The sequence below is a fragment of the Periophthalmus magnuspinnatus genome, chromosome 7, assembly GCF_009829125.3.
Source record: "Periophthalmus magnuspinnatus isolate fPerMag1 chromosome 7, fPerMag1.2.pri, whole genome shotgun sequence".
Classification (NCBI taxonomy): Eukaryota; Metazoa; Chordata; class Actinopteri; order Gobiiformes; family Gobiidae; genus Periophthalmus; species Periophthalmus magnuspinnatus.
The window spans coordinates 27,307,265-27,334,337 of record NC_047132.1 but is presented as its reverse complement, the minus strand read 5'-3'; the positions used below and the strand labels follow the sequence as shown (position 1 = coordinate 27,334,337).

Here is a 27,073-nt window from a genome sequence, read left to right as displayed (position 1 = left end):
CAGCAGGTGTTTGAATTGTGACTTATTGTTTGATTGTCTTTTCATTCTTATGTCTTTTTACATGGTCCTGTGTGGTGGTGAAATAACCTGCCCGGTGCCCACACTTTGGCTCAGAGCAGGTGGCTTCACTGACTTTCCCAAATGCGTGTGGAGCTTTAACCGGGCCCTTGGGCATTATGGTCCTGCACACTCTGAAAGGCTTGCTCCAGATGGTCCCTGCTTTCCCCTGCTCCTCGCCCCGTCCCGTGATGGAATGAAAAGATCAGCTAATTAAACAGAGTCCCACTGCCATGTGAAAGAACTGTGTGCACGTCCCCCGGTGAAAGTAAGTGCATGCAAATCAGTGCAGGACAATTTGAATAGTGCCCAGCAAAACAATGCACCTATGCAAACCTTAAAGTCTTTATTTCCACCACACATGGGCACTGGCATGGGCCAAAGTCTGCACAGAAATAAACAACACTAGGCCAAGCAATGTATAAAAATATGTCCTATTTTAGGACTTCATCATGTTGCTTTATCAATTAACATTTAATAGTACAATTATTGTTACAAAAATGATCTCTGAAGCAAATATTTCTTGACAGAAGACAAGGACAAAAAGACATTCATTTCCTGGTCCGACACAATTGTTAAAAAGGCTTAGGATGGATGCTTTCTTTGAAAGAATTTAGTATGAAATGATATTGTGAATTAAAGTACAAATCAAGACACAACTGAAAAGAGAAATGTTTTTGAGGTAAGCCCAGTGTATATACAACAGGTGTTTATTATATTGAATGGTCTTTATCGAGGCATGCTCAGGGCTAAGAAAGTTTTTTCATAAAAAACTGATCTCTACATCTGCAGAAAGCAGTAGTCCTGCAGCTCTGGTGCTACAACAGTAGGGCCACTGTGGTGAAGGTGCCTCAACGCCTCACTGGTCTAACATCTGTGTTCGCCTCAGATTGTCTTTCACTCGAACAAATTCTGGGATCTTCTCCTGGTTTTCTTGCTGCTTCATCTCCTCAAGTTCATACTGGAAAAAACAAACAAGATAAATCCATTTAGCAAAAGTATACGTTTAATGCCATAATTAGTTACATTTATCAATAAACCCAGTTCAATATAATAACATTTGATGAAATATTCACCCAATGCCCTGAAATGTTCTGGTGTGATGATGACAGCAAGATGAAATGGTTGTTTAATTCTAATATTTATAAGTTGGCATCATTTCTATGTAAAGCCTGGAAGAAGCGGCAAATGAGTTTGTTTAAATGAGTTTATTGTTGTTTTCTGTTGTATCACACGTCTGAACTATTGTATTTTTGTTAATGGTGTCTTATAAGCCCATTAAAGGGCTCGGCATTCTTTGTATGCAAGACACAATAATAAACTAAATCAATCAATCAATTAAGTGTAGTAATAATATATAATAGGGTAAAACTTCATCAGTGGTCACCACATTCTCATTCTCCTTTGAGGCTCACCAGATCCAGCTTAGATAGACTTAGATTTAACATGTGCTGCGTTGCTGACCTCCTTGAGTTTTTGCTGTCTTTTGCGGAGCTCTGTCTCCAGGTCTGAGGGCCCCAGTCGAGCCTGCTCTTCTTCTTTGTGGATCTTCCCCCTCCTCTGCTCCATGACCCTCTTCAGCTCCGGCTTCACTCCAAACAGAAGCCCCCTGTTCGACACATCCCCTTTTACATTATTATGCCAATACCTGTACATATTATTGTATGTTAGTATCTTATGGACTTTATAATACCGTTTATGGCCAAGGAGAAGTTCTCGGTGCAAATTTTGGAAATCTGCAACAGAGCCATTTAGTTTATTGGGCTGTGAAATCTCGTTGTTGTCCGCTGTGACCTGACGAATCAGAGCTGGTTGGCATGCATCTAAGAGAGTGCAAATGGTATACCATTATAGTTGAAGGATGCGGATGTTACCCTTGCATATGTCCGCAGGAACTGCATAGCAACTGGATGAAAAGAAATGAACATCTTGACTCTATGCCAAATGTGGCTTGTGGCAGCCATTATATCACTTAGTAAGATTGGACTTGTAATATTGATGGACACAGTGTCAGACAGGTCCTGAATGTGACTTATGAAAACTGATATTTATTGGATTCAGCCCTGCAAGTCATAAGCCCTATTTGTGCATAATACATAGCCACCACCAATGTAATTAAAAATCTAACTTTTGCTTTGATTAGGCTTCCATATAGTCCCAAACTGGGACTACTCCTTTGGTACAAATTGCTGCTGCTTTTATTAGATCATGTACAGTAATTGTGTTTGAATGAAAACAAGACTTGCAACAGGAAACACTATAAAAACCAAGCCTGTATTTGTATTTTAACTACCAAAAAGCATCCTTATCCTCCACAAGTTAAAGCGGCGACAATTGACACGATTGTGCATAATTCTATGCAACCCACCTTTTTTGTTACTCCCATATCCAACTTTCTAGAGAAAGAAAAAAGATTTATTAGAACAACTTTAACATTTGTGTGGCAAAAATATTTACCAAACACTTCTACTATAGCATTCATCTCTATTAACGGAGGATATTATCAGATAAGCAGTGAAAGGGAGAGTGCCTGGTGCCTTCCTTAAGCATCTTTTGTGTACTTGGAACACAAAGATGATGTAATTCCACTCAGGCTTTTGGCAGATGGCAGTAGACACCGGACTTTATTTATTTTCCTTTGTGTGGTACTTTCTATCCAAAATCATACAAAGTCCTCACAACAATTGCCCAGTATAACAATAAGATTAGTAACTGAGACGAGTACCTTTGACATGGTCTTGAAACAGATATCTGCCTACAAAGTGAAACCAGATAAGCTGGAGTGGAGACTTGCATTAAACAGGGAACAGATGGGAGACCACTGCTACTGCAACCTTCATCTGATAACAACTTCAAATCCTTCATGTTCAGTGCTGCATCAATTAGTCACCTGTCAAAATGTATGGATTATTTTGTGTAATTTGGGAGCCAGTTTAAAACACTCTTTTAAGCCCTCAGATCCTCTCCCCTGCAGACAGGCTGCCCTGGCACAGACTCAGCCCTTTTCCGATAAAAGCTATTTATTGTAGTGCAAAATACTCGGTAACCTGTCTATTATTAGCATCTTTGATTTCATTTACCTCACAGTGTTAAATTTGCATTGTAGTGCATCTATTTGATTTAATATTGTTACATGTTGTAGTGTTGTCTTAACCAATATTGTTATGATACTATTGTTCCCACAGACATTTTATCTGGAATTTAAAGAGTAATCAAAGGCGATCAGTACACAGTGACAATAGCAATGATATGTCTCAGAGATTTCAGCCCTACAATGTGATCTAATAATGCCATATCTGTCAAAACATGCATTTGATTACAACAGTACTATGCCTTTAATTGAATCTCATACATGAAAGTAGCTTTATAATATATATGACCTCTCAATTGTCTGCGAGTATAAAATGCTATTCCTGGAAGTCTATAATGGGGTCAGGTTCATGGTGCTACATTAGTAGAGTATAGCTTATAGATTTGGAGTCAAATTTCCAACACAAGCAACGCTGCGTTTACAATCTGCTCTGCTACATTAAAGAGTCACCCAAACCTGCAACAGATGGCTTCCAGACCATACACTGCCCTCCTATTCCCCTGCACTAAAAACATACTCACTTTTTTTGCATTTCCTCCCTCCATGGCAGAGGTCCACGCTTGGTCTCCAGTCCCTAGTCCATTTGAGAAGAAGTCACATTTTCTTATTGTTTCCTCTGTAGGATCTCAGCTCAGCATGGTTCTTAGGTTGTTGTTAAGGATCCTAGCCCTCCATGTTCACTTTGCACAGGAGCGTGTGCAACAGTAGTCAGTAGTGATAGTAGAAGCTGAAATCTTGTTACGCCATTCAAGATTACCTTACAGCCCCCTGCAGGACACAGGACACTAGATTAGTTAATTGTCGCTGACACAAATGCTTCTTAACAAACTTGCAAGTCTCCCTTACCACTGGGGCAAGTGACACCAGGCAGACAGAAAACTGGAAGATGTGTGATTTGTCCAAGTAATTTTAGTATGGACTTGGCTGGATGCTGTGCTTGCTGCATTTTATAGAAGTTGGAAAGTGCTTTTGTGATATGTGGTCCGTGTTGGGTTTCTCAGGTTGCAGGTCACGTTGGCTCTGAGCTGCAGTGCTCTCATCACGCTAGATACAGCAGGCCATGGGGATACCTTTGTCAAGACCAACAAACCTTAAATTCTGCCTTTGTTCTACTACTGTCAATGCCAGTTTGAAATGTATTTATGTTTTATCCAATTGCTAAATATTTGGGTGTTATTATTGTCACTTCCAACCAAGTACTGTGTCAATTATTCCCATATACACCCATTTCGAAATGATGAAAAACTAAAAGGCTACATCTGGGTCTTGTTCTAATTAATAGTCATTACATAGTACTGTGTGCTAGAGAGAGACTGCATTACCCTATACAACCAGAAGAGGGAGTCATCATCCGCTGGCTTTATTTTTCCCATGATCCTTTGCGCCGGTGTCTTTAAAAGCAAACCCGGAAGCGCGCCTCCACAGTTGCTGAGTGGGTTGTGAGTTGTGTGCGTACGTTTGTTCGTTCGAGTGTTTGAGTGAGTAAATGAGCTTTGCGTGTGTGTTTCTGGGTGAGTGCGTGAATGAATGTCTTCTTTAAAAACCTACACACTGATCTTATTTGATTTGACCCGAGTTTGGCTCTGCTTGGGTCAGAAATGATAAGAACAAACGCTCTGTAGCCATCGACGGCAATGTACAGCAGCGCGTCTTTTAGAGCTTCTCCACGCTTAAGCTGTGGTTAGAAGTGATGAATTGATCAGATATACTAGTCCTCGGTGTGTTCTTGGGTTTATCCCTGGATACACTGTGGGACAATGAGTATAGAGGCGATTCTGATCTTTCCACAATTGCCCAAACAAAGACGTACTACATTGTTTTTAGCATTAGCCCAGGAGCTGCCCCAAGTTAGCGAGGATTTAAGGGAGTTGCTTGTTTTAACTTGGGCTGTCCTGAGGAAAAGGGTATTACTTTGCCACACAGTAAAATGTCGAATCTCATCAATGTTGTCCATTCAGTTGGCTTTAGAGACCCCCTACAGGCAAGTTGTGGAATAACAACTGAGATAGACCGGGCATTTTGTAGATAACTGAAACCTGAGACACAACTCAGACTTTCTTAACACTGTCTTTATGTAGTTATAATTTTTATATTATTAATAGACAACCTATATTATTTTTGGCTGTCTTAAAAGTGATCAAACCTGCTAACATGTTGTGACTAGTGCAATTTTCAATCAACTTCAATAAACATTTTGACGGCCACTTTTTTTTTTTTTTTTTAGGTTTTATGTATCAATAACATGCACTCAAACAATTTCACAGAACACAAAAACTGAAATGGTTTCAACTCATTCCAACGGCTGCCTCATCTGCGAAAACACAGATTAAAGTTAAATCATACTGTATAGTTCTTTGAGGGGGAATGAATCGTACTCTACCTTTTTCTCATATTCCAACTTTTCAATTTCTAGTCGAAGTTTATGGATTTCCAGTTCTTTTTTAATATTATCAAGCTCAATATTTTTCTTTTGAAGAGCTCTTAAAGACTCTGTTTCAACCTGTACCAAGAAGGGAAATGGACCTTAATGACCAAAGCGTTAAAGGCACATAAACATATTTTGCCCACAGAAAATTACCGATTGCTCATCAGATCTAGGTGTTGAGGCCTCAGGCAAGTTTGGAGTCTGTACATTTTCAGTTTCCTGTGAAACGATCTCCTAACCATTTACAATCAAGTACATATTAAAAGCTTTGTTTTATAAATTGCTTTATTTACCCCAGGAGGCATCTCAGGGAAGAGAGATTTGAAGATTGTGTCACCCTTATTAATCTAAACAAGTATAATGTTTGAAAGGTCTTATTTTGAAGAAAACCCCAAAACAATTATAGCCCTTTACCTCTGTCTGTGGAGACACAAGGTTGTGGGGTTCCATTACAACCATTGTATTCCCGTCAACTGAATGCAAAAAAATTATTCTGTTAAAGCAAAGGTGCCAAAAAAAACCAAAACATTTTTTTTAAATAATTAATCAAATTGTCCTAACCCTGAACAAAGACCTCCTGTGGGCTATGAAAAGCAGGATGTGATTGGACACCTCCCTGTAGTGCCTCCAAAACCTGTGCATCTTGATTAGTTTGGTTTGCTTCTCGAATCTGCCTCTTATGTCTCCGGTGTGCTATAAAAATATCAAAAATCAACAGGATTATATAGTAATTTTTATCAACAAAAATAATTCATATCCATAGATTACCAGATTGGAGTAGGTTCTTGTATTTGGTCTTAATTTGTCTCCACGTCCTTGGTACATTGCTACTTCCTGAACTAAAAAGAAAATATGGTAAATTAGTTTTTATAATTGTTTATTTGATATTTTTTCCCCCAGCAATTTTACCTCAAAATTCTGTTCTTTTTCATTTGAATTTACTTACGAATTTACACATTCAGCTATTTTCTTCCAGCATTCCTCTCTGGCTTTACTTGCAACAGCAGTATTTGCTTTAGTCCTAAAAACGTCTTTATAGTTTTCAAAGTTTTCTAAAATAATAAGTTTCTCCTTGTGAGTAAAGTAAGAGGCCCTTGATCGGTCAGTTGCATGCGAGAGAAACGGTGTCAAGTCACTCGCCATTTTCCCACTTCAACTGGTTGTTAAGAAAATAATTAAAATGACTTAATTAGCAAGAAAAATGAATAAACACTGAATATTAAACATATGGGTTCAATCGAGCAAGCTCACCCGAAAAGCCTGGCTAAGACAAGCTCGCTTCCTTTGGTGATCACGTTTCACAACAATTCTCGCGATATTATTTGTTAACGTCACGTGTCTCTCCTCTAGCCAATCAGGAAGCAGCAACAAATCTGGCAGGCGCGGAACGTTTGGCTATGTTTGGCACAATTTATACGAAAGGAAACTGCTTCTAAATACGAATTTCTTTGACAGATGGCTGAACCGCCCAAAAAGAAAAGGCTCAGTCATGCCAACAGCAGTTCACAGACGTCTGGTGTTAGTTCATGTGTTGCTGAAAATCGGTCCGAAGGAGACAAACGCTTCGTGGAAGGATCTATAGTCCGCATCACAATGAAAAACTTCCTGTAAGTTAACAATAACGTGAGTAACTGAAAACTGGCACTTTTACTAGCCTCAAACTAAGCTATATCAGAATACGTACAAGATGCATTTAAATACAAAATCGTAGTTTTAAAGAATGATGCTATTACATTAGCTGCCAGACTGACCATGCTTTTCTGTTGACAGCCAAAAACATCAACTCTTTTTATTATAATGTACAACTATGTTTTCTGTGAATGGATAATTAATGTCTTATGCATTGTAATGTACAGAACATATGACTTCTGTGTGGTTTACCCTGGACCAAACCTAAACATGATTGTTGGAGCCAATGGCACTGGCAAATCCAGTATCGTGTGTGCCATTTGCTTGGGTCTGGCCGGAAGGACCGCTGTGTTGGGCAGAGGAGACAAGGTACACATGCCAGGTTCTTTTGGTTAGAACTTTTTGATCTGTAAATACTGCTTTTCTATTAGGTAGGACTGTATGTCAAGCGAGGATGTCCCAAAGGATCCATCGAGATCGAACTGTTAAGTTTACCCGTTTAATTTCTCTATCAATTGTAATGTATACTTCAATCAACACAAAATACTCACACTACAAACTATTTTACAGATTCAAAAGCAGTGGCAACATTGTAATTAATAGAGAGATTCATGTAGAAAACAATCAGTCTTTGTGGACGATCAATGGTAGACACAGCAATCAGAAAACTGTGGAAGAGGAAGTCAAGTCCCTACGCATCCAAGTCAGCAACCTTTGTCAGTTTCTACCACAGGTAAATTTAAAGATTAACTGTCTCTGAAAGTAACTGTGGGGTGCTTACCACTGGAAGTCACAGGGAACGTCCGGTGAAGTCCTTTTTCAGATTCTAAAACAAATATCCATGCTTGTAGCTCATTAATTTGTTGTTGATAGTTCAGACAGGGTTCACTGAAAGAATTCCTTTGGTTTCTATCCCTGGACATGTCGCTGACTCATTAGAGATTTAGCTAAAAAATGTAAAAATGGTTTAAAAGTCTTGGTTTACTTAAGAAAATCATAACTAAACAAGTCTTCCAGCACTGGAAGGGGTAAAATGATTTAAAAAAGTAAAGAAGGAAGCAGCAGGAGCAAACAAGTTTTGCATCTGCACTCTTCAGAAGCAGGAAGTGAATTTACTTCAACTAGTATGCTGCTAGAACATTTACTTTGCCTATATTAATATGTGAAATTCCTCATCATTAATTCTTCTGTTTTTCTTCTACATTGTAGGAAAAAGTTGGAGAGTTTGCCAAAATGTCTAAGAATGAGCTACTTGAGGCGACAGAGAAATCAGTGGGTCCACCAGAGATGTACACATACCACTGTGAGCTGAAAAACTTCAGAACCAAAGAAAAAGAGTTGGAGGTAAACTTTCATCAACGCTTAATGGTGACATTTTTGTTGATTTCATAACATTCTGTTTTGATTATGTGCTTATCAGAATGTTGTAAAAGAAAAAGCCAACTTTCTCGAAAAGGCCAAGTTGAGAAATGAGAGAAACAAACATGATGTGAATCGCTACTATGAGATGAAAAGGCATCTGGATGTGATTGAGCTGCTGGAGAAAAAGAGGCCTTGGGTGGTAGGTGTATGAAAACAAAATAGAAGAAATGGAATACTTAAGAATATAGTATATATTTGAATTGTGGTTTCTTTTAGGAATATGAAACTGCCAGATCTGATCTGGAGGTTCTGAAGAGAGAACGGGAAGAGGCTAAAAGGCATTTGAACACACTGAAACAAGCACAGGCTCCAACGAGGAAAAGAATTCAACAGATAGAAGATAAACTGAACCCAATAGAGGCACAGATTAAAAAAAAGGTCAGAAAACCTTAAGAAATATTGTATTATTTATATTGAAATATTTGAATGTTGTTAGCCATCATTATACTTTCAAATAATATAATTATGGTCGCTCTGAAAATTTATGAAATCAGACTTGGAGTTTCATAATGCTGCATTAGAAAACATGTAATGCCATAATAAGGTGTATAGCTCATTGCATTGTTACATTAAGTTGTAGAAGAGAAATGACAACATCTATGTTTTATTTATTTATTATTTATATGAACTTCCCTAGAACAACCTTAAGTCAAAAGTCTTTTGTATTGATATTTTACAGACTCTTGACATCAAAGATGCCTCGACAAAATCCAAACAAAAACAAGATCAGTTGGACCGAAAACACAAAGAGGTGAAAAGGCCTTTTTAGAGAGTTTGAATATGCAAAAGAAAAATCTAACTAAATAGATTCTATGCTTTTTCTCCTAGATTGAGGATATTAAACAGAATCTTAAGATAAAACAAACAGAAGTGGAGGACCATCAGAAGAGGGTCAGTAACACACGCCGGGCTATTGACGACCTGAAGGCAGAACTGGCCAAAGTGTCGGATCAACCCGATTTGACCCCGAAGATCAATGAGGTGAATGTGGAGCTAAGGCGCATCCATGTGGAGCGGGCCAAGATCGAAGGAGAGAAGGGAGACCTGCGCAGGGAGAAGGACAACCTGTACTCTGAGTACAAAAGTGAGACTGCATTGGCTGCTCTGCACTCAGCAGATGTCAGACAGCTCTATAATTTGTATGTTTACTTATAGTGTTGGAGAAGAAGCTGAATGACATGAATAACATGATGAATGCTAAGGAGGAGAAACTACGTAATCGTCACAAAGACACTTTTGCAGCTCTGCAGTGGCTTAGAGAGCACAAACAGATGTTTGGAGGAAATGTTCACGAGCCAATGATGCTTGTGGTAAGTTATAGTGTCTATTCTAATAGTGAGAATGGCTATAGTCCTTTTAGTTATCTAATCAATCAGTCAATCTTTTTGTCAGATCAATGTGAGGGACCCAAACTATGCCAAGTATGTAGAAACTCACATCTCCTTCCACGACCTTCGTGCCTTTGTTTTCCAAAGAAAAGATGACATGGAGAAGTTTATGGCTGAGGTAGAGCCACAAATACATGCAAGACACAGCATTTGATTAATGCCAATAACATTTCATTATTTCTCAGGTTCGTGATAGAATGAACTTGAGGGTAAACTCCATTTGTGCCCCTGAAGAGTCTCGTTCTCATCAAAATCCATCCAGAAATATTGAGTCACTGAGGTATGATATGGTTTTGAATTACTATGTATTTAATTGCATTTATTAAGTTGTAGTTCTTTTTTTTTTTTTTTTACTTGCAGGCAGTTTGGATTTTTTTCCTACCTTCGTGAAATGTTTGATGCTCCTGAAGAAGTCATGAGTTACCTTTGTCATCAGTACAAAGTCCATGATGTCCCTGTGGGCAATGAACAGACAAAAGCAATGATAAAAACAGTTAATGTCTTTTTGTAAAGTACAAAAAAAACAATCATGAAATACATACAATTATTGTCTATTTTCTTTTTAGATCATTGAGGAACCTTACATCAAAGTGTTGTACACCAAGGAGGAGAGATATCAGGTCAAAAAGTCAGTGTATTCAAACAAAACCAGCACTAGTAACACTGCATTGAATCCGTCTCAGTATCTGACCATAGCAGTGGATGCTGAGGAAAAACGACAATTGGAGGAGCAAATGAGGGTGAGAGAGTATTATAAATTAACCCTACTTTCTTGACCCCGCCAACCAACACACACACACACACACACACACACACCCGCACACCCACACCCCCACACCGCTTTCATACTGGGCAATGTGGATGAAATGTCTTGCATAAGGCCATTGGTGCAAGATCGGGCTTTGACAAGGAGTCTGACACCTTTTCAAAACCAATCTTCAAAACCAACATGAACCTTCAATTTAATACATTACTATACTAATAGTCTGCTTTTCAGTTTTTCAGCAAAAAAACAATTGTTATACTTTGAGATTAGTATTATTATTTCTATTATTATTATTATTAATCATAATGATGATGATGGTACATTATGTTTATATACTGTTTTACTGGATAGTCAAAGACACAGAACAGCAATAAATATTTTTTTGCACAGACTTGTCAGTCTAAGATGAAGGAGATTGATGAACGACAGAAGACTCTGCAGAAAGAAGCCACAGCATTAGATCGTAAAGACAATGAGCTCTTGGCTGAGAAGAAGCAGCTGTCTGAAGTAAAAGGAAAGAAGAGGCAACTAGAGCAGAAAATCAGCACCAAACTGGACAGGTAATTTAAATGCATGTAAAATGTAATGTATGACATCTTTGTTCATTGTTCTTTGTGTAGTTTAAGGCAGATGGAGAACAGTGCTATTGACCTGCGGAAGATTGAAGAGGAAACTAAAGAGAAAATTGCTGCAGTCAATGTTCAAAAAGTGTCCATTGTTGCATCTTTGGTCACTCATATGAAGGTATGAGTATGCTTCAAAAAGGACAAGGAAAGACATAGATAACGGTAATAGTGATTAATGACCGGCTTTTGTGTATAAAGCAAAGAGCCACACTGACACTGGAAAAGGTTTACCTGATCTTGGAGACAGTGGGCCTAATGGCGGAGAAGACACAACTGGAGAGTAACTACAGAGAGGGAGCCTCTGAGTTCAGAATCACTGAGGTAAGATGTGAACAAGTAACGTTTCATATAACATGTATAGAATGAGCTCCCTCTTGTGGTAAACGAGAAAAATATCATTTTTAAATCAATGGTGTGAATCCACTGTTGCCATTTGTAGTAATTAAGTAGCTTTTAATCAGTAATGACTGTCATGATATTATACTAAAGGCTATATAGAATAGAATAGAATAGAATAGAATAGAATGCATTTATTGTCACTATACACATGTACAACACCGTACACATGCACAGCGAGATTAAAAACAACTCACCCTCCAATACAGACAGACATGGGACACTACAACACAATATAACTAAGATAGCTTGTGCCAGACATTAAAACATTTAAAACACCCCAGACTACAACTCTCAACAAAATTTACAAGTAAATACTGCAGAGTCACATACTGCACTGAACAAGTATTGCACTATATTAGCTATTGCACTGATAAATATTGCACTACATTAAATATTGCACTGTATTAGATATTGCACTCAGTCAGACATATTGCACTGTATTAAATATTGCACCATATTAAATATTGCACTCAATAAAAATATTGCACTATATTAAATATTGCACAAGTCGGAGGTCAGTGCATACGTGAATTCAACAGGGTTATGGCACTTGGGAAAAAACTTTTTTTGAGTCTGGTGGTCCTTGCTTTAATGGCCCTGTAGTGCCTTCCCGAGGGCAGCAGGTGAAACAAATCGAAGCCAGGGTGGGAGCTGTCCTTAATGTTTTTGGCCCTGCTGAAGCAGGGGGAGGTGTAAATATCCATCAGAGAGGGGACAGGGCAGCCGATGATCTTTTGGGCTGTCTTGACCACCCTCTGAAGCCTCTCTCTGTCCGCCATGGTACAGCTGCCATACCAGACTGTAATACAGTATGTCAGCAGGCTCTCAATAGACGCACGATGGAACGTGAGCAGCAGGCTGGGGTCCAAATCATATTTCTTGAGCACCCTCAGGAAGTGTAGGCACTGCTGAGCCTTCTTGGTGATAGCTGTTATGTTCTCAGTCCAGGATATGTTTTCTGAGATGAGAACACCAAGAAACCGGAAAGTGTGGACCCTCTGGTTGATGTAGAGGGGAGCGAGGTGTGTGTTGTGCCTCCTGAAGTTGATGATGATTTTCTTGGTTTTCTTGGTATTCAGAGCAAGGTTATTCTCCGAGCACCAAGCAGCCAACTTCAGGACCTCCTCTCTGTAGGCCGTCTCGTCACCCTTTGAAATGAGTCCGACCACGGTTGTATCATCAGCAAACTTTACAATGAGGTTGCTGTTACTGGCCGGGCTGCAGTCATATGTGTAGAGACAGTACAGGAGGGGGCTCAACACACAGCCCTGTGGAGAGCTGGTACTCAGCATGTGAGTGTGAGAGAGGTGAGGACCAAGTCTCAGTCTGGGGTCGGTTTGTTAAAAAGTCTTTAATCCAGGCGCATGTAGGAAGTGGGAAACCAAGGGCATCCAGTTTGGTGATGAGAATGTCCAGGATGATTTTGTTAAAAGCTGAACTGTAATCCACAAAGAGCATACGCACATGGCACTGAGCCATCTAGAACTACAGCAGAGCTGAGTGGAGAGCTGTGGCATTAGCGTCCTCTGTGGATCTGTTCGCCCCGATATGCAAACTGGTATGGGTCAAAGTCTGCTGGGAGAAAATCCTTGATATGTCGTAGGACCAGTCTCTCAAAGCACTTCATGATCACCAGTGTGAGGGCCACAGGACGTTAGTCATTGAGGCTTGTAACAGGAGACTTTTTAGGCACTGGTATATACGACTGTGACTATCTTTTCATCTGATTCCAATGCTTTTTTTTTTTTTGTGCAGCAAAAGTGCAATCGCTTGGATCATAGGAAGGTCCAGCTGACCGAGCAGTGCAAAGAGATGATGAAAAGAGCCAGAGAAATTTGTCAGATGATGCCTGATCAATCTCTACCGGACGACTTGCGCAATGTTAGTAAGGCTTAATAACTACAGTTGCAGCCATTACTAATAGAACAATAACCAGGCCTTTTTTTTTTTTTAACTGTTCACCACATCTTTTAATTAAATTATTCAAGCAACAGCTATATAACAAGGCAGGCTTAAAGTGCAAACTCGGCTTTTATTTGTTCATGTTTGTTTAAGTTGAAGGTCTACACGTTTAGTCCACATAAATTATACTGTATGTTGAATACTTTACACACGAAATAACAAAACTCGTGGACTGAACTGTATATAGCAAAATTATAATTTTTTAGCTGTTTAATTTGTTTTAACAGGCTTTTACTAAATTGCCTGACACCGTGGATGAGATTGATGCCATGCTGCACGGAGAAAGATCCAGAGCTGATTGCTTTACTGGACTCAATGAAAACGTAAGAAATGTCTGTAGTGTTTGATTCTTGTTATATCCTGCTGTAAAGAAGCTTCTGGGTTCACATTTATAGACTGCCCGTACACCGAACGGTTTGTTTCATGAATAGACCAGAATTTGTTGCTTGTATGTCAAAATGAGTGAAACGTGAAGTGTTACTATTGTTTGTGTGGTTTGAAGGTTGTAGATGAGTACAACCGACGGGAGCAGGAGATCAAACATCTGGAGAAGGAACTTGAAGATAAAACCCGGGGTTTGTCTGATTACAGACAGAACATATCAGAGGTACATCTTTTTACTGTTGTTCTGTTGTGTACATCATCATTCTGTCTTAACAGTGACCTTTTCTGCATAAGCGCATATTTATCAAGCGTCTATTCTATCTCAGGCTAAAGAGCGCTGGCTGAACCCTCTGAAAAACCTGGTAGAACAAATTAATGGCAAGTTCAGTGACTTTTTCCGTTCCATGCAGTGTGCTGGCGAGGTCGACCTGCACTACGAGAATGAGGTATACAATTGTGCTGGTTAAGTGTTACTCACACAATAACACTGTCAGCAATAATAGTTTTCATTTTATTTTCAGGAAGACTATGATAAGTACGGGATCAGGATTCGGGTGAAGTTTCACAGCAGCACGCAGCTCCATGAGCTAACGGCCTACCATCAGAGTGGAGGGGAGCGCAGCGTCTCCACAATGCTCTACCTCATGGCTCTACAGGAGCTTAACCGGTGCCCCTTCAGAGTGGTCGATGAGATTAACCAGGTATACACATTTTGCACCAGTAATAATTCACATTAACTTACATGTTAATTAAAATGTGTGTTCTTGTTGCAGGGAATGGATCCAGCAAACGAGAGACGGGTCTTTGACATAGTGGTGCGGACTGCATGTAAAGGGACTACATCCCAGTACTTCTTCATTACACCCAAAGTGAGTGAAATCTTTAGAAAAACTTATAAAAATGTTTTATTGTTTTTAATGAATATACCATACATGTAAATATTTCATTCAGATGTATGTCATCTATTGGAAATCTCTGCACTTTGAGTGTAAATTGGATTAGATGTGTCAGTACAATAATACAGATTGAATTGTATGTTTACTTTATTCTAATTGTAATTTAATTAGAAATGTGTGGTACTTGTCTTTAGCTGCTCCAGAACCTACAATACGCTGAGGAGATGACCATACTGATTGTCCATAATGGAGCCCACATGCTCCCCCCAGCCGAGTGGAAGGAAAAGTCATTCATTAAACGAGGTCTTGCAAGAAAAGCTAGAGTTTGAATTATTCTGAGTTCAAATCAGATTGTTCACAAGTTCACTTTAAAAATAGTTTTACTGTATTTTAAAAGACATTTTGTATACAGAAGAGGAGAACTTATTGACGATTGAGAGCTACTATTTTGCTTGTTCTGTTGTTGGTCTTTATTAAAATGTTTGGGGGAGCTTTTAAAATCACCCAGCGGTTACTTTAATAAAATATATTTGTGGATTTCTAAACTTTTCAGCACTCAAACTATGTTTATTAAGGTTAATTTCAATCTGAAGCTTGCACCTATTGTTTTTAGCTTAATTTACACTGCATGAAATATGAAATACTAATGCTAAGGTGTCAACGCCTCAACAGTGCCCAATAAGACCTTTTTATTACAATACAATTAAACACTGAGTTCAGAAATAAAATACTGAGACTGACACAATCCTCTACAACTTAAGTGAGCTGAAAAGAAAATACACACATAATATAGTAAAGTTAATGATACAGCTTGATACTACAGAGCTAGATGCCTCAAGACAGTATTGGAAAGTGAATCTTTTCAGAAGTTTTGAAGCATTATTTAAAAAAAAAAAAAAAAAATCTATATATTATGTATGCTATTCACATTATTTTCCCAGTAATTGAGGAATGTGGTGCAGAACACCTTTATTTGACACTATAAATGGAGCGCCTCTTTGGGTAGACCCATCGTCTGATGTCCTGGTCCTGCGCTGTCCCTTGGTCACTTTGCTTCTCAGTGTGCCTGCCATAGAGATTTATTATGATTTTACAGAGTTGTAAATGTGTTAGGATGTCTGTATGCGGCACTGACCTGTGATCCTCACACACAGTGTCTTTCTGGTATAAGATCTGGTTCTTGCTCCAGAAGAAGTCCCTGTGGTGATCATAGACAGTCTTCAGCTGAAAGTCCAGGCTGTCCCGTGGGGCCTGGGAGTGAATGACAGATCTGTAGTAATGGTCTAAAATGAGCTCTAAAGTGCACAGGTAAGTCTCCTGTACCTGCTGGTCGTGGAACATGGCACTCCTCCTAAAACTGGACCATGTGGCAGAGCCATGAAGGCGGCTCCACGGCTCTTCTATCTGCGCCAAGTGGGTCGGTTTGTTAAAGATTCCTTTCTGGAACAAAAAAAATAAAATAAAAATAAATGTGTGAACTAAACATACCCTTCATATTCAAAATGTTTTTAGATGCTGATGAAAGTTATTATTAGCCTACTTGTACATGTTTTAAATAAAGTTTAAATGGACTTGACCCACCTGCGGCGGCTTATATCCGCTCAAAGTGGAGTCATTTTCCAGTTTTGGTGAAGGATATGGGTCCCGATTGGACAAGCTCATCTTTGTTCAAATAATTTTGACCAGAAAATGTTCCAGAAAATTCGCACGCTTAACTCCCGGATGTTTACACGCGTTACTAAGCAACGCGCCACTACGTAACAGGAACGTGAAAACGTCTATTACCTACATTTTATGTCGCAAATAAAATAAAAAGAAAAGACGATATGTATTTTTGTATATTTATTTGTATTTATAAATGTCCATTTATTAATATGTCTGTAATAATTTCATAATTTCCATTGTTATGTAATATATAGGTTAATTGCAAAAAAAAGAGACCACTTTCGCTTTTGTTTGATGGGTTTAAAAATTGCATTTAACATTTATTTGTCTTTTATGGCTGTATGAACTGTTTAAGTCCATTAAAAAGTTAATTTCTGCAAAACTATAACATGTGTGAACAGCATCTCCGCAGCAGCTCCAAAAGTGCACGATCCCTGATGTGATTGGTTGATCATGGCCACTGAGGCTCCGCCCACAGCTCGTGAGCCCTGCGCCCAGAGGCCTACACCTGACAGAGGTGACTGCTCGACTGCTCCATCAGTTCAGCACCTACACGAGGACACCATGCGCCCAGACTCCTCTCACCTGGGACTAATGCTGCTATGGCTGCTGTGTGCGCGGAGCCAGGCCGAGCTGCCCATCTGTAAAGAGGTAAAGAATAAAACCACAACTTTCTCATTGACAAACTTAACAAACTTTACATGTCAGTCAAGTCAAGACCAGTGTGCAGATGTATAAACCAAACCTTAACAAATGTTGAATGTAGTGTAAGGCCAGATACGTGGATTTCATGTTTCCTATTTAGCCTAAAACCTAAAATTTGTAAATCTTTTATTTCAAATGTCTTGCAGCAACTGGTACTTGAGTTATATCTTCCATGTAAAAAATGGGCCTAACTTATCTAGTTCACAATAAAACAGTCATCATTTTGCAATAGTTGGTGAGACGGGTTAAAATAAATGTCTTATGTTGCTGTTATGTAAAGTTTTAATAGTTTCTGCTATGCAAGCATTATCAAAAACATAAAAGTAAATCACTTGACAGTTGCCCTACCCAGATTTCACAGTTATGCTGAATGTCACTTTTTACTTCAAATTATGGCTAATTTGCAATAGGTTTCCATTTTTGCAGCAGTCCCTTTACATAAGAACAGTTGAGTTTGACTAACACACTCTTATCAGTCACTTTTATTACTACTAAAAGCTTGCTCCTACACACAAGCTAAAAAGCCTTTGTTGAAAACATTGTTTATGATAAGGATCTCAGGTAAGCTCTGAGCATCTTGTTAAGTGAGTCGCGTGGTCATCGTGTCCTGTTGCTGTGTTTCCCTCATGTTTATCTAAAACAGTTGATTAGTGCGGACAAGGCCATCTCCAAACTGTTGTGTTTTTACAAAATTCACCCAGACACACATTAACAGGGACTGTAGAGCTAATGTAGCAGCTATAACTGAAAACAAAGACATAGAGGATTGCCAAGTGGTGATAATGTTGGGTTTCGTTAACTATTAATCCAACATGTGTGTGCACCTAATGCAGGGGTGAAATGGCAGGTGCATCCGAGCCAGCTGTCGAGAAAGAAAATGTCCCAAAAAATTTGGACTGTTCCACATCTCACAAAATGTTAGTTACAGTGATGAAGTAATATGGCAGTATATATATATATATATATATATATATATATATATATATATATATATATATATATACACACACACAAAATCTCACCCTCTGCAGGGGTCTGCTGTAGCCCAATTTGGGGGTTACTTGGCCTGGTGGTCCCTGCATTCCTCCATTTTATCTCTGTGGATGGAGATAGTCAAGTTCCATATTGTGAAACATACAAACAAACAACAACAATAATACAACAACAATAATAACTTCTCGATGAGCATGTGCTGAACCATCTGCCAGAAAAGTTAGTGCACCTTTAACTTCCAGGTTTAGTCTCAGTTTTAATGAGGTGTGTTTACAAGAGTGAGTACACCCTATATTAACTACTCAAACAATAGATTCAGAGCTAGAATAAGCTATCAGCAAACAAAACTCCTAATTACTTTGAAGTATGCACACAGCTTGAGAATCAAGTCTGCAAGGCACAGCTAAACAAGATTATGATCATGTGATGCCCCAAACTAGATGTTATGGGTGGGACTGTGTTTGTCCCCAACTGCCCCCTTGAGTATCTACTGTTACGACTCTAGCAAAATTGATCCAAAACAGTACATAAGGTATTTATCTAAGGGATGGACAAATCAGCTTGTCTTACCCGGAGCTTAAGTCAACAGAGGGAGTCTTACCTGACTACCTCCTGATAAATGAGATTAAAACAACAGGTGAGACAGGCCTGTTGAGCAAATATTAGCACTGGGTTTGTTTGTGTAGGAGGCAAGATGACATTTCACCAAATTCCACTAGTGATGTTTTAAACAGTTTTATACTTCCATGAAAGTGAATGTGTTCAATATGACCTATATCCGTGTGAACTGCTCACCTGTGTCTGTCTTGGCAGTCCGACTATCACTTTGAGTACACAGAATGTGACATACTGGGAGCGCGCTGGAGGGTGGCTGTGCCCAACAAACTGGACACGTGCACAAGACTACCTGACCCCGTCAAAGGCACCCAATGCAGTGAGTCACATGTTTACAAGCGCAACATAAGTAATTCAGAATATTACAATACAGTCCTATGTGTTTAATATTAGAATAGTAGTAAATGGTTTGTTATCAATCTGTCCACAGATCTTCTCAGATCTTTATTTTATGTCCAAAAGATCTAGTTTATATTTTATGAATCCAGTACAGCAAAGCGCAGCTGATCACAGACTAGGGGGCATGATGATCTAGACAATGTGAATGAAAGTGAATGAAGGATTTCACTGTTGTTTGGTCATGGCGTCAATAATTGTGAATAATCATTTCAATGTGATTTTGATGTTTCTTCTCACAATAATTGTGACACTAAAATTAACTACTGTAACTGTTTTGTTGTAGCTTTTTCTTGTAATGAAGGCGAGTTTCTGGACATGCAGTCTCAGCAGTGTCACAAATGCGCCCCTGGAACCTACTCTCTGGGGACTGGAGTTGCTTTTGATGAGTGGGACTCTTTGCCCCATGGCTTTGTGACCCTCCACCAAAACACAGAGGAATATGACGACGAAGTCAACTGTGCAAAGTAGGTATTACAGAACTGAATGAAAATAATGAAGATAATTCTATTCAATATTCAAACTGTAACATTTGCCTGTCAAAGTATCTGCATTTGATCAGATATTTTTTATTTTCCTAAAGTGAAATTAAAACCTATGAGCCAGAGTAATTCTGTCCTCTTATGTATAAGGAATTGCTATGGCCAATAAATATATGTATTATTCCCTGTAATTGATTGTATTTTTTAATAGCAAAATGTAATTAATGCATTATACTTGTGATATACTAATTGAACTGTGTGCCCATATTATTTTCAGTTCAACTTGGACCCCAAAAGGTGAATACATCGCCTCTAACACAGATGAATGCACTGCCACTTTATCCTACAGTGTGAACCTCAAGAAACCAGGAGTACTGACCTTTGAGTATTTGTACCCTGACAACAACGTCTACTTTGAGTTTTTTGTAAGAATAGCACCATAGTTTATTTAAAAAGCACTATAATAACTGAATGATTATTTCTCTGTTTCCTTCTGTGTAGGTTCAGAACGACCAGTGTCAGTCGACCAAATCTGACGGCAGGTGGATGAAAGTGTCTGAAAATGACTGGAGCACACACATGGTTAGTTTGTTAGTTTGTTAATTCTAATTGTATCTATATTTAGCAATATGTCAAGATTACAGTGATGTGCAAAAATAGATTTATTATTACATTTTTAAAAACTAAGCATTTCCATGGTCTTACATGTTTCTCTTGCTTTTGCAGGTTGATCTGAGCACAGGCAACAATGTGCTGTATTGGAGAACCACAGGATATTCTCTGAACAGTGAGATCAAACCTGTGCTCCTCAAAAACATTGGAATCTCTGGTAAATATTTAATATTAAGACACTGAGTACAGGAGGTGTCAACAGCACTTATTTCATCACTGCCTCTCTCTGCAGGAGTGTCTTACACGTCAGAGTGTTTCCTCTGTAAACCTGGGACATACAGTGCAAAGCCCGGTGCTGCACGGTGCTCCCCATGTCCAGCTGATTCTTTCTCCACTAAAGGAGCCACAGTCTGTCACCCATGTCAAAATGACACATACACAGGTACAGAGACAATATTTACATTATTAACTAGTCAAACAACTTTCACCTGTACTCTTAAAATGTGGATAATGTGTGTATCACCTGTACGTTATCTTGAATCTTAACGTGTTTGTGTTACTGTGCCCTCTGGCTGTTTCCTGTGACTCTGTAGAGGCCGGCTCAGGGACATGCAAACCCAGACCTGCCTGTACCATCAGTGACTACTTCTACACGCACACACCATGTGACGCAGAGGGAAAGGTACCTGCCTCAAATCATCTGTTATTACTTCAGTTTATGTTAGAGTATTGAATAAATGTGTATCGAAAGGATTTAGACATACTGGAAAAAAGTTTTTTAAAGTCAAATTGACTACAAAGCAAACACTTTCATGCTTTAAATTTAACTGTTATATAATCTGTCTGTTTCCAAATAAGATTCAAGTGGTGTGCATGACATATTTCTTCACCTTACCTTACATAATAGTAACAACAGTACCATCTAATTGTCTGTTGCAGCCACCTGTTGTGTGGATTAGCCTTTTTGAATATACAGAGTCCACCACAACCCTACTGCAGGTGTCCTTTTCACAATCTGTTTTCTGACCCAGACCCAGCTCATGTATAAATGGATAGAGCCAAAGATCTGCAGTGAGACTGTACTGGGCGCCGTTCAGCTGCTTGCATCTGGAGACAAACAAACATGTCCCCCCTGTAACCCGGGATTTTATGTCACTAACTCCTCAACCTGTGAGCCCTGCCAACAAGGCTTCTATTCCAACGGGACAGGTGCAAAGATACATTTATTATGTTAAAAATATTTCATACACAAGCTTAATTAATAATAAATAAAATCTATCTTTCGGTATTGCACAAATCTGAGTTAGTTTATTTTAATCTGGCTTTCTTTTTTTTTTTTTTACAGTTTGTGACAAGTGTCCAGCAGGTACAGAGCCACTGGTTGGCTACGAGTACAAATGGTGGAACACAATTCCCAAAAATATGAAAAGCTCAACTTTCCGCAGCTCGTTCAATGACCCTGAGCACAGCACAGGTCGGAAATGTTAAACTCATCAAGTATTCTATCTATTACATTTATTAATTCACATTTTAAGTAATTTATTTTTGTTTTTATTACAGCTTGGGAAGTGGCGGGGGAATACATCTACACAACTCCTGCAGAAGAGGACACAGATTTCCTCATGCTTACTCTTAATGTCCCTGGATATAGGTGAGAACAGAATCAGCTATAGATGGATTTTCTGTTAAAGATCTGGATGGATTCTAATAGATGAAACCAAAGGGATAGTGGTGTCAGGATGCATGACATTTATAAGAATTTTAGTGAGCCTATATCGTATCAAGTTTGCATGCAGGTTGCCACAGTCGGTCTCCAAAAACAGTCAACTTGCTCGGATCACATTCGTCTTTGAGACCAGGTGTACCGCAGACTGCAGACTTTTCTTCCAAGCGGTAAGCAAGAACCTGTTGTTTTGTTTTTCTAATTACTCCAGACTAAAATGTGTGCTGATTTGCTGAATGCCTGTTGATTGCAGGGCTATAGTCAGTGGAATAGTGATGTTGTGGAGCAGTGGAAAGGAACCAACAACAAACAGTCCTATTCATTTGTAATTCAAGGAAATAAAACCAAGAGCTTTACCTGGGCATTTCAACGCACTAGGGAATATTCTTTGGTAAGTATGAAGCATATTATAAAGTGATATTTCAAAATATCACGTTCAAACAAGCTCACTGACTAATGTTCTTTATTAATTGTCTGTGGTCATTTGAAATTTAATTGAAATGTCTAAAACGTCATGACATCTGTTGAAACAAATGGCCATCTGGGACAATAAAGTCATATCTATCTATTTATATAATTTTAAGTAAAAATAAATCTGAACTGATTTTTTAATTGTAATTACATGCAATCAAATTTAATTAAAAAGAACATTGCCAGACTTTGCATTGCATTGCATCATGTACAGGATGGTGACTAACAGTAGCTTTACTGTAGTTAGAATCATGCCTGGACACTAGAGGGCACTCTGTCTCTTTGACTGTGTTTTGGAATGTGGTAAAATTGGTGCTTGTTGTGAATTTAAAAAAAATCAATATAAATATAGTTGCTCAAATGTTTTACTCTATACTAAAGTACTGGCTGTTATGACTTGTCTGCTCTAAGCACATGTTTATGTTTTGGTTTTTAGTCTATTCTATAAATGTAACTCCTGTTTTTCAGACGAGAAAGTATAGTGCTGATGTAGCCAAGATTTACTCCATCCACATCACTAATGTCATTGGGGGTGTTGCCTCTCAGTGCCGCCACTGCCCTCTGGTTGCAACTGAAAGCAGTTCGGGCTGTGTCCCCTGTCCCCCTGGACACTACATGGTGGGTGAGACAGGGGTGTGCAAGAGCTGCCCCCCAAATACAATCGTCAGAGCAGAGCAGGCAGTGGGGGAGGCCGCATGTGTGCCCTGTGGACCCAACACCAAGAGGAACACGGTAAAAGAGAAGTTATTCAAATTAGTATTGTAAATATGGTCATCCATTATGTAAGCCCAACAAGTCTTGTTTATTGGCTGATACGAATACAAAATAATTATTGCTCATACTGAGGAAATGGCATAAAATGTATGTGCAAAATGAAAAAAAGGATCTTACATTGCATAAACCAAATGCTTTATTATAATACAATAATTTAATATGCAGTTTTTAATATTGTAATGATCTAATATTTTGTGTTTAGCTCGGAGTTGACACCTTTTGTTGTTCTTGTAACTGTTTACCTGTTGTTGTTAATGTAACTACTTTTGTATGCGACACTTGGTTGCTATGTCGAGAAGTTGATATGAAGGTTCTATTTGTCAGTTACGGGTCTGTTTTGGGAGTCTGGCTCTAGGAGTTGAGCCCGCTGTTGTTTTGCTCTTGTTTTGGCATGGGTTAGGGCCTACAGTAGCCCTTTTGTCCAGTAAATAAACAACCAAAAGAAATTCCTTATGCCAGAACACCACAGTATGTTTGTGTCTCATAATGGGCATTTATTGTCTATAATCTATTTTTCTTTCCTCAGGAATACTCCGCTTGTCTCAGTGAATGCCACCTGAAAATCCAAAGTCAACAAGGACCGTTGCATTACCATTTCTCTGCTCTCTCCAATGTGACCAGTTTTCACAACAACGCTCGATTCACCACTAAAGGCCTGAGATATTTCCAGCATTTTAACCTGGCGCTGTGTGGCACTGAGGTGAGACACTGGAGTCATGTTTGTATGGTAAAATGTATGACAATTATGTTAAATACTGAGTTGGGTATTTCAGGGAAGAGTACTGGCAACTTGTGTGGACAATGTAACCGAGAGTGTGAAGAAGGAGGTCAAAGGATACATTTGTCAGTCGACTGTGGTTCCCTCCGACATCAGGGGCCAGACTGTAGTGTCCTCCCAGCCAGTTGTCGTTGGAGACACACTAACTGGTATGTATTTAGTGACCTCTTGTTAACAGGTGCTGAAAAATAAACAAGTGACATAGTATTTAAACAGTGCTTGCTCCGTCAGGACCCAATTGCTTGTTAAGGTTTAAGTTCACATTTCTAAATCATGGAACAAGAGATGTGTAATAGATGGCTGAGTTCACAATAGTTTAAAATTTGTGCTCTGAGGTTTTGTTGTGATTCTTCAGGTGTCACCACAGAGACTTCACTGAACGGTATCTCATCTCCAGCTGGGTTATTCCCCTCCACATCCACATTGCCAGATGTCATCTTCTACTATAGGTATGTAGCACTTTCTGTTTATGTGACGTATGTTTTGGTTCCAAGACCATTTTTTTTTTTTTTAACCTATTGTACATCTTGTTGTCTTCAGGTCCTCTGACAAAACTCAGGCGTGCAAACAGGGCAGAGCTGCCACAGTCCGGATGAGATGCAACCCCACAGTGAGCGCAAAGGACCGGATCACCACACCAAGGTAACAGGATGAGCTTTAAAGCAGGTCACATAATTGTCAATGTAAATAATATCTAATTTACTCACAAAGAGACTGATTAACCTTCTACTGATCACATAGTTACAGTTACAGCTACACAACAAAAAGTCAAAACTAGGACTACTTGATTATGGAAAAAAATGATAATCACATTCAAAATAAAGATTAATTGAAATGCATAATATTATGTCAAAAGTTAACCCTATAGAAGTGTATTAGTAGTTAGTGTAAAATGTATTAGTAGTTAATAATAGAAATGTTTTGTCATTCTTAGTATATTGATTCATGTAAATAAGCCATTGTAACTCTTGTGGGGTCAATTCAATTAAATGTTTTAACTGATAGCCCCCTCACTGTCACTGTCACTGAGCCAAAATGATATTATTATTTAACAATTAAAACAAAGGACACCCCTTAAATTAAATTGAAACTGAAATATATGTACATTTTGAAATTATGTTATGTCATATTTTGTTTTCTTGTGCAGTAACTGTTCGGAGGGCACATGTGACGGCTGTACTTTCCACTTCCTTTGGGAAAGTCAGAATGCATGTCCGCTCTGCACCAAGAACCACTACAGAGAGATAGTCAGTGCTTGTGTACAAGGAATACAGGTGCGAGCAAAATATCCACGTTTCCACAGTTGAATCATTCATCATCCTCACTTGGATGCGATAACTGTGTATTTGTGTGTATGTTTCAGAAAACCACATTTGTGTGGCAGCAGCCTCTTCAGTGCTTCGGTGGTGAGCCCCTCCCGGAGCAGCTGATCTCTGCCTGTGTCAGTCTGGACTTTTGGCTGAAGTTTGGTGTCTCCACAGGAACTGTCTCCGCTCTTCTCCTCATCTGCATCAGCTGCTATTTCTGGAAGAGGACTCGCAAGTGAGATGTTTACATTTACATTTAACTTTCCTGATTTGTGCTCTCAGCTTGATTATAAAGGATGTTAGTGCTTTGCCTAGCAAATAAATTAAATGTTGGACCATGGAGAAAAGCCGGTAGTGGACACCCCACCAGAAAAGTTAGTTTACCTTTAACCAAAAGAAGATAGGAGTAAATTCAATTGCTTACCATTACTGATTTTTAGTTAATTAGTTATGACCATGTGATGTCTTTCTTTGGTTTGTAACATGACAAAAATAATGTATTTTTATTCTCATCTTTGTGTTCTGGCAGACTTGAATACAAATACTCCAAGCTAATGATGAGCTCTGGAGGCAAAGAGTGTGAACTACCTACTGCGGATAGCTGTGCCATAATGGAAGGAGAGGATGCAGAGGATGACTACATTGACCTCACCAAGAAATCCCTCTTCACCAAAATCAAGTCTTTCAGATATGAGGTATAAGTCTCTGTTTGAAGATCACGAAGACACAATGATACTATGAGACAATAGATGACAGAAGATATTGACCATGTTATTATTGTACTTTTCAGAGGACGGTGGATGGGTTTGATTCAGTTCCACTTAAATCTTCTTCGCTTTTGCAAAAAGGGGAGGACTCAGATGACGACTAACTCAGTGGTTTCACATGGAAAACATGTTAGATTGTGATGGACACAAGTGTTCATCTTCCACAACACCAAAGTATGTCTTGAATGCCTTTTGTTGTCAGTTAACCAGATTGTCAACACCAGTTATACTAGTTTATCATGACAAACTGAGACCAAGCTGACCCACTTGAACTTACTTGGTAAAAGTGCTGAAAAAGTTTGTATTTTATTCATTCATTATGGTGGTACTACAATTATATTAGCCTAGTGTTACATAAACCACTGTTTAGGATTTGTGTCCTGAATTAATACCAATGCTCCACATTGAGGGTAGAAAACTGACTGCTCTAGAAAGTGCCTTTTAAAACCAAAAGAGATGTTATGGTTTTATTGCAGATTCTATCTTTTGACTGTTACATGCTGTATAATTTTTAACTTTGATATTTTCTGAGCAATGCCAATATTGTGTCAGTTGCTTCATTATTAAATACTTAACAATTTTGCCAAAGTTATTGGAGCTATTGATGTATTATTATTGAGATGTGTATGTGTATGTATGTATGTATGTATGTATGAATGTATGTGTTCCTTTATATATATATATATATATATATATATATATATATATATATATATATATATATATATATATATATATAT

At 38.6% G+C, this 27,073-nt stretch overlaps 4 protein-coding genes and 1 non-coding gene across 5 annotated transcripts; 3 read left to right on the top strand and 2 right to left on the bottom strand.

Annotated features, from left to right (window-relative positions):
- Nucleotides 1-841: 841 nt before the first annotated feature.
- zgc:195245 (uncharacterized protein LOC565483 homolog) lies at nucleotides 842-6,842 on the bottom strand. Its single transcript, XM_055222956.1, has 8 exons — nucleotides 6,520-6,842; nucleotides 6,342-6,412; nucleotides 6,135-6,266; nucleotides 5,988-6,046; nucleotides 2,426-2,453; nucleotides 1,751-1,880; nucleotides 1,522-1,666; nucleotides 842-1,018 (listed from the first exon to the last, which is right to left on the bottom strand). The coding sequence occupies exons 1-8, from the start codon at nucleotides 6,714-6,716 to the stop codon at nucleotides 917-919; spliced, it is 864 nt and encodes a 287-aa protein (XP_055078931.1). The 5' UTR covers nucleotides 6,717-6,842; the 3' UTR covers nucleotides 842-916.
- On the top strand, nucleotides 4,546-4,932 carry LOC117374201 (small Cajal body-specific RNA 2). The gene has a single exon (XR_004541628.1). It is a non-coding gene; the product is annotated as a small Cajal body-specific RNA 2 (non-coding RNA).
- A 64-nt stretch (nucleotides 6,843-6,906) lies between the features above and the next one.
- On the top strand, nucleotides 6,907-15,588 carry smc5 (structural maintenance of chromosomes 5). Its single transcript, XM_033969602.2, has 24 exons — nucleotides 6,907-7,180; nucleotides 7,430-7,571; nucleotides 7,634-7,686; nucleotides 7,773-7,935; nucleotides 8,412-8,546; nucleotides 8,623-8,763; nucleotides 8,841-9,002; nucleotides 9,304-9,375; nucleotides 9,453-9,708; nucleotides 9,780-9,934; nucleotides 10,017-10,130; nucleotides 10,198-10,292; nucleotides 10,373-10,505; nucleotides 10,579-10,752; nucleotides 11,169-11,338; nucleotides 11,399-11,522; nucleotides 11,603-11,725; nucleotides 13,559-13,684; nucleotides 13,993-14,088; nucleotides 14,268-14,372; nucleotides 14,476-14,595; nucleotides 14,671-14,850; nucleotides 14,923-15,018; nucleotides 15,240-15,588. Exons 1-24 carry the CDS (start codon nucleotides 7,029-7,031, stop codon nucleotides 15,372-15,374), a joined length of 3,222 nt encoding a protein of 1,073 aa, XP_033825493.1. The 5' UTR covers nucleotides 6,907-7,028; the 3' UTR covers nucleotides 15,375-15,588.
- A 426-nt stretch (nucleotides 15,589-16,014) lies between these two features.
- cfap276 (cilia and flagella associated protein 276) lies at nucleotides 16,015-16,744 on the bottom strand. Its single transcript, XM_055222759.1, has 4 exons — nucleotides 16,627-16,744; nucleotides 16,352-16,485; nucleotides 16,181-16,315; nucleotides 16,015-16,111 (listed from the first exon to the last, which is right to left on the bottom strand). Exons 1-4 carry the CDS (start codon nucleotides 16,705-16,707, stop codon nucleotides 16,015-16,017), a joined length of 447 nt encoding a protein of 148 aa, XP_055078734.1. The 5' UTR covers nucleotides 16,708-16,744.
- A 485-nt stretch (nucleotides 16,745-17,229) lies between these two features.
- Nucleotides 17,230-26,923, top strand: elapor1 (endosome-lysosome associated apoptosis and autophagy regulator 1). The gene is made up of 22 exons (XM_033969017.2): nucleotides 17,230-17,361; nucleotides 19,222-19,342; nucleotides 19,706-19,886; nucleotides 20,179-20,326; nucleotides 20,403-20,483; nucleotides 20,628-20,730; nucleotides 20,806-20,955; nucleotides 21,107-21,195; nucleotides 21,545-21,722; nucleotides 21,859-21,987; nucleotides 22,074-22,164; nucleotides 22,310-22,406; nucleotides 22,490-22,627; nucleotides 23,176-23,439; nucleotides 24,008-24,181; nucleotides 24,255-24,408; nucleotides 24,615-24,708; nucleotides 24,800-24,901; nucleotides 25,407-25,533; nucleotides 25,623-25,801; nucleotides 26,096-26,261; nucleotides 26,357-26,923. The coding sequence occupies exons 1-22, from the start codon at nucleotides 17,275-17,277 to the stop codon at nucleotides 26,435-26,437; spliced, it is 2,934 nt and encodes a 977-aa protein (XP_033824908.1). The 5' UTR covers nucleotides 17,230-17,274; the 3' UTR covers nucleotides 26,438-26,923.
- Nucleotides 26,924-27,073: the final 150 nt, after the last annotated feature.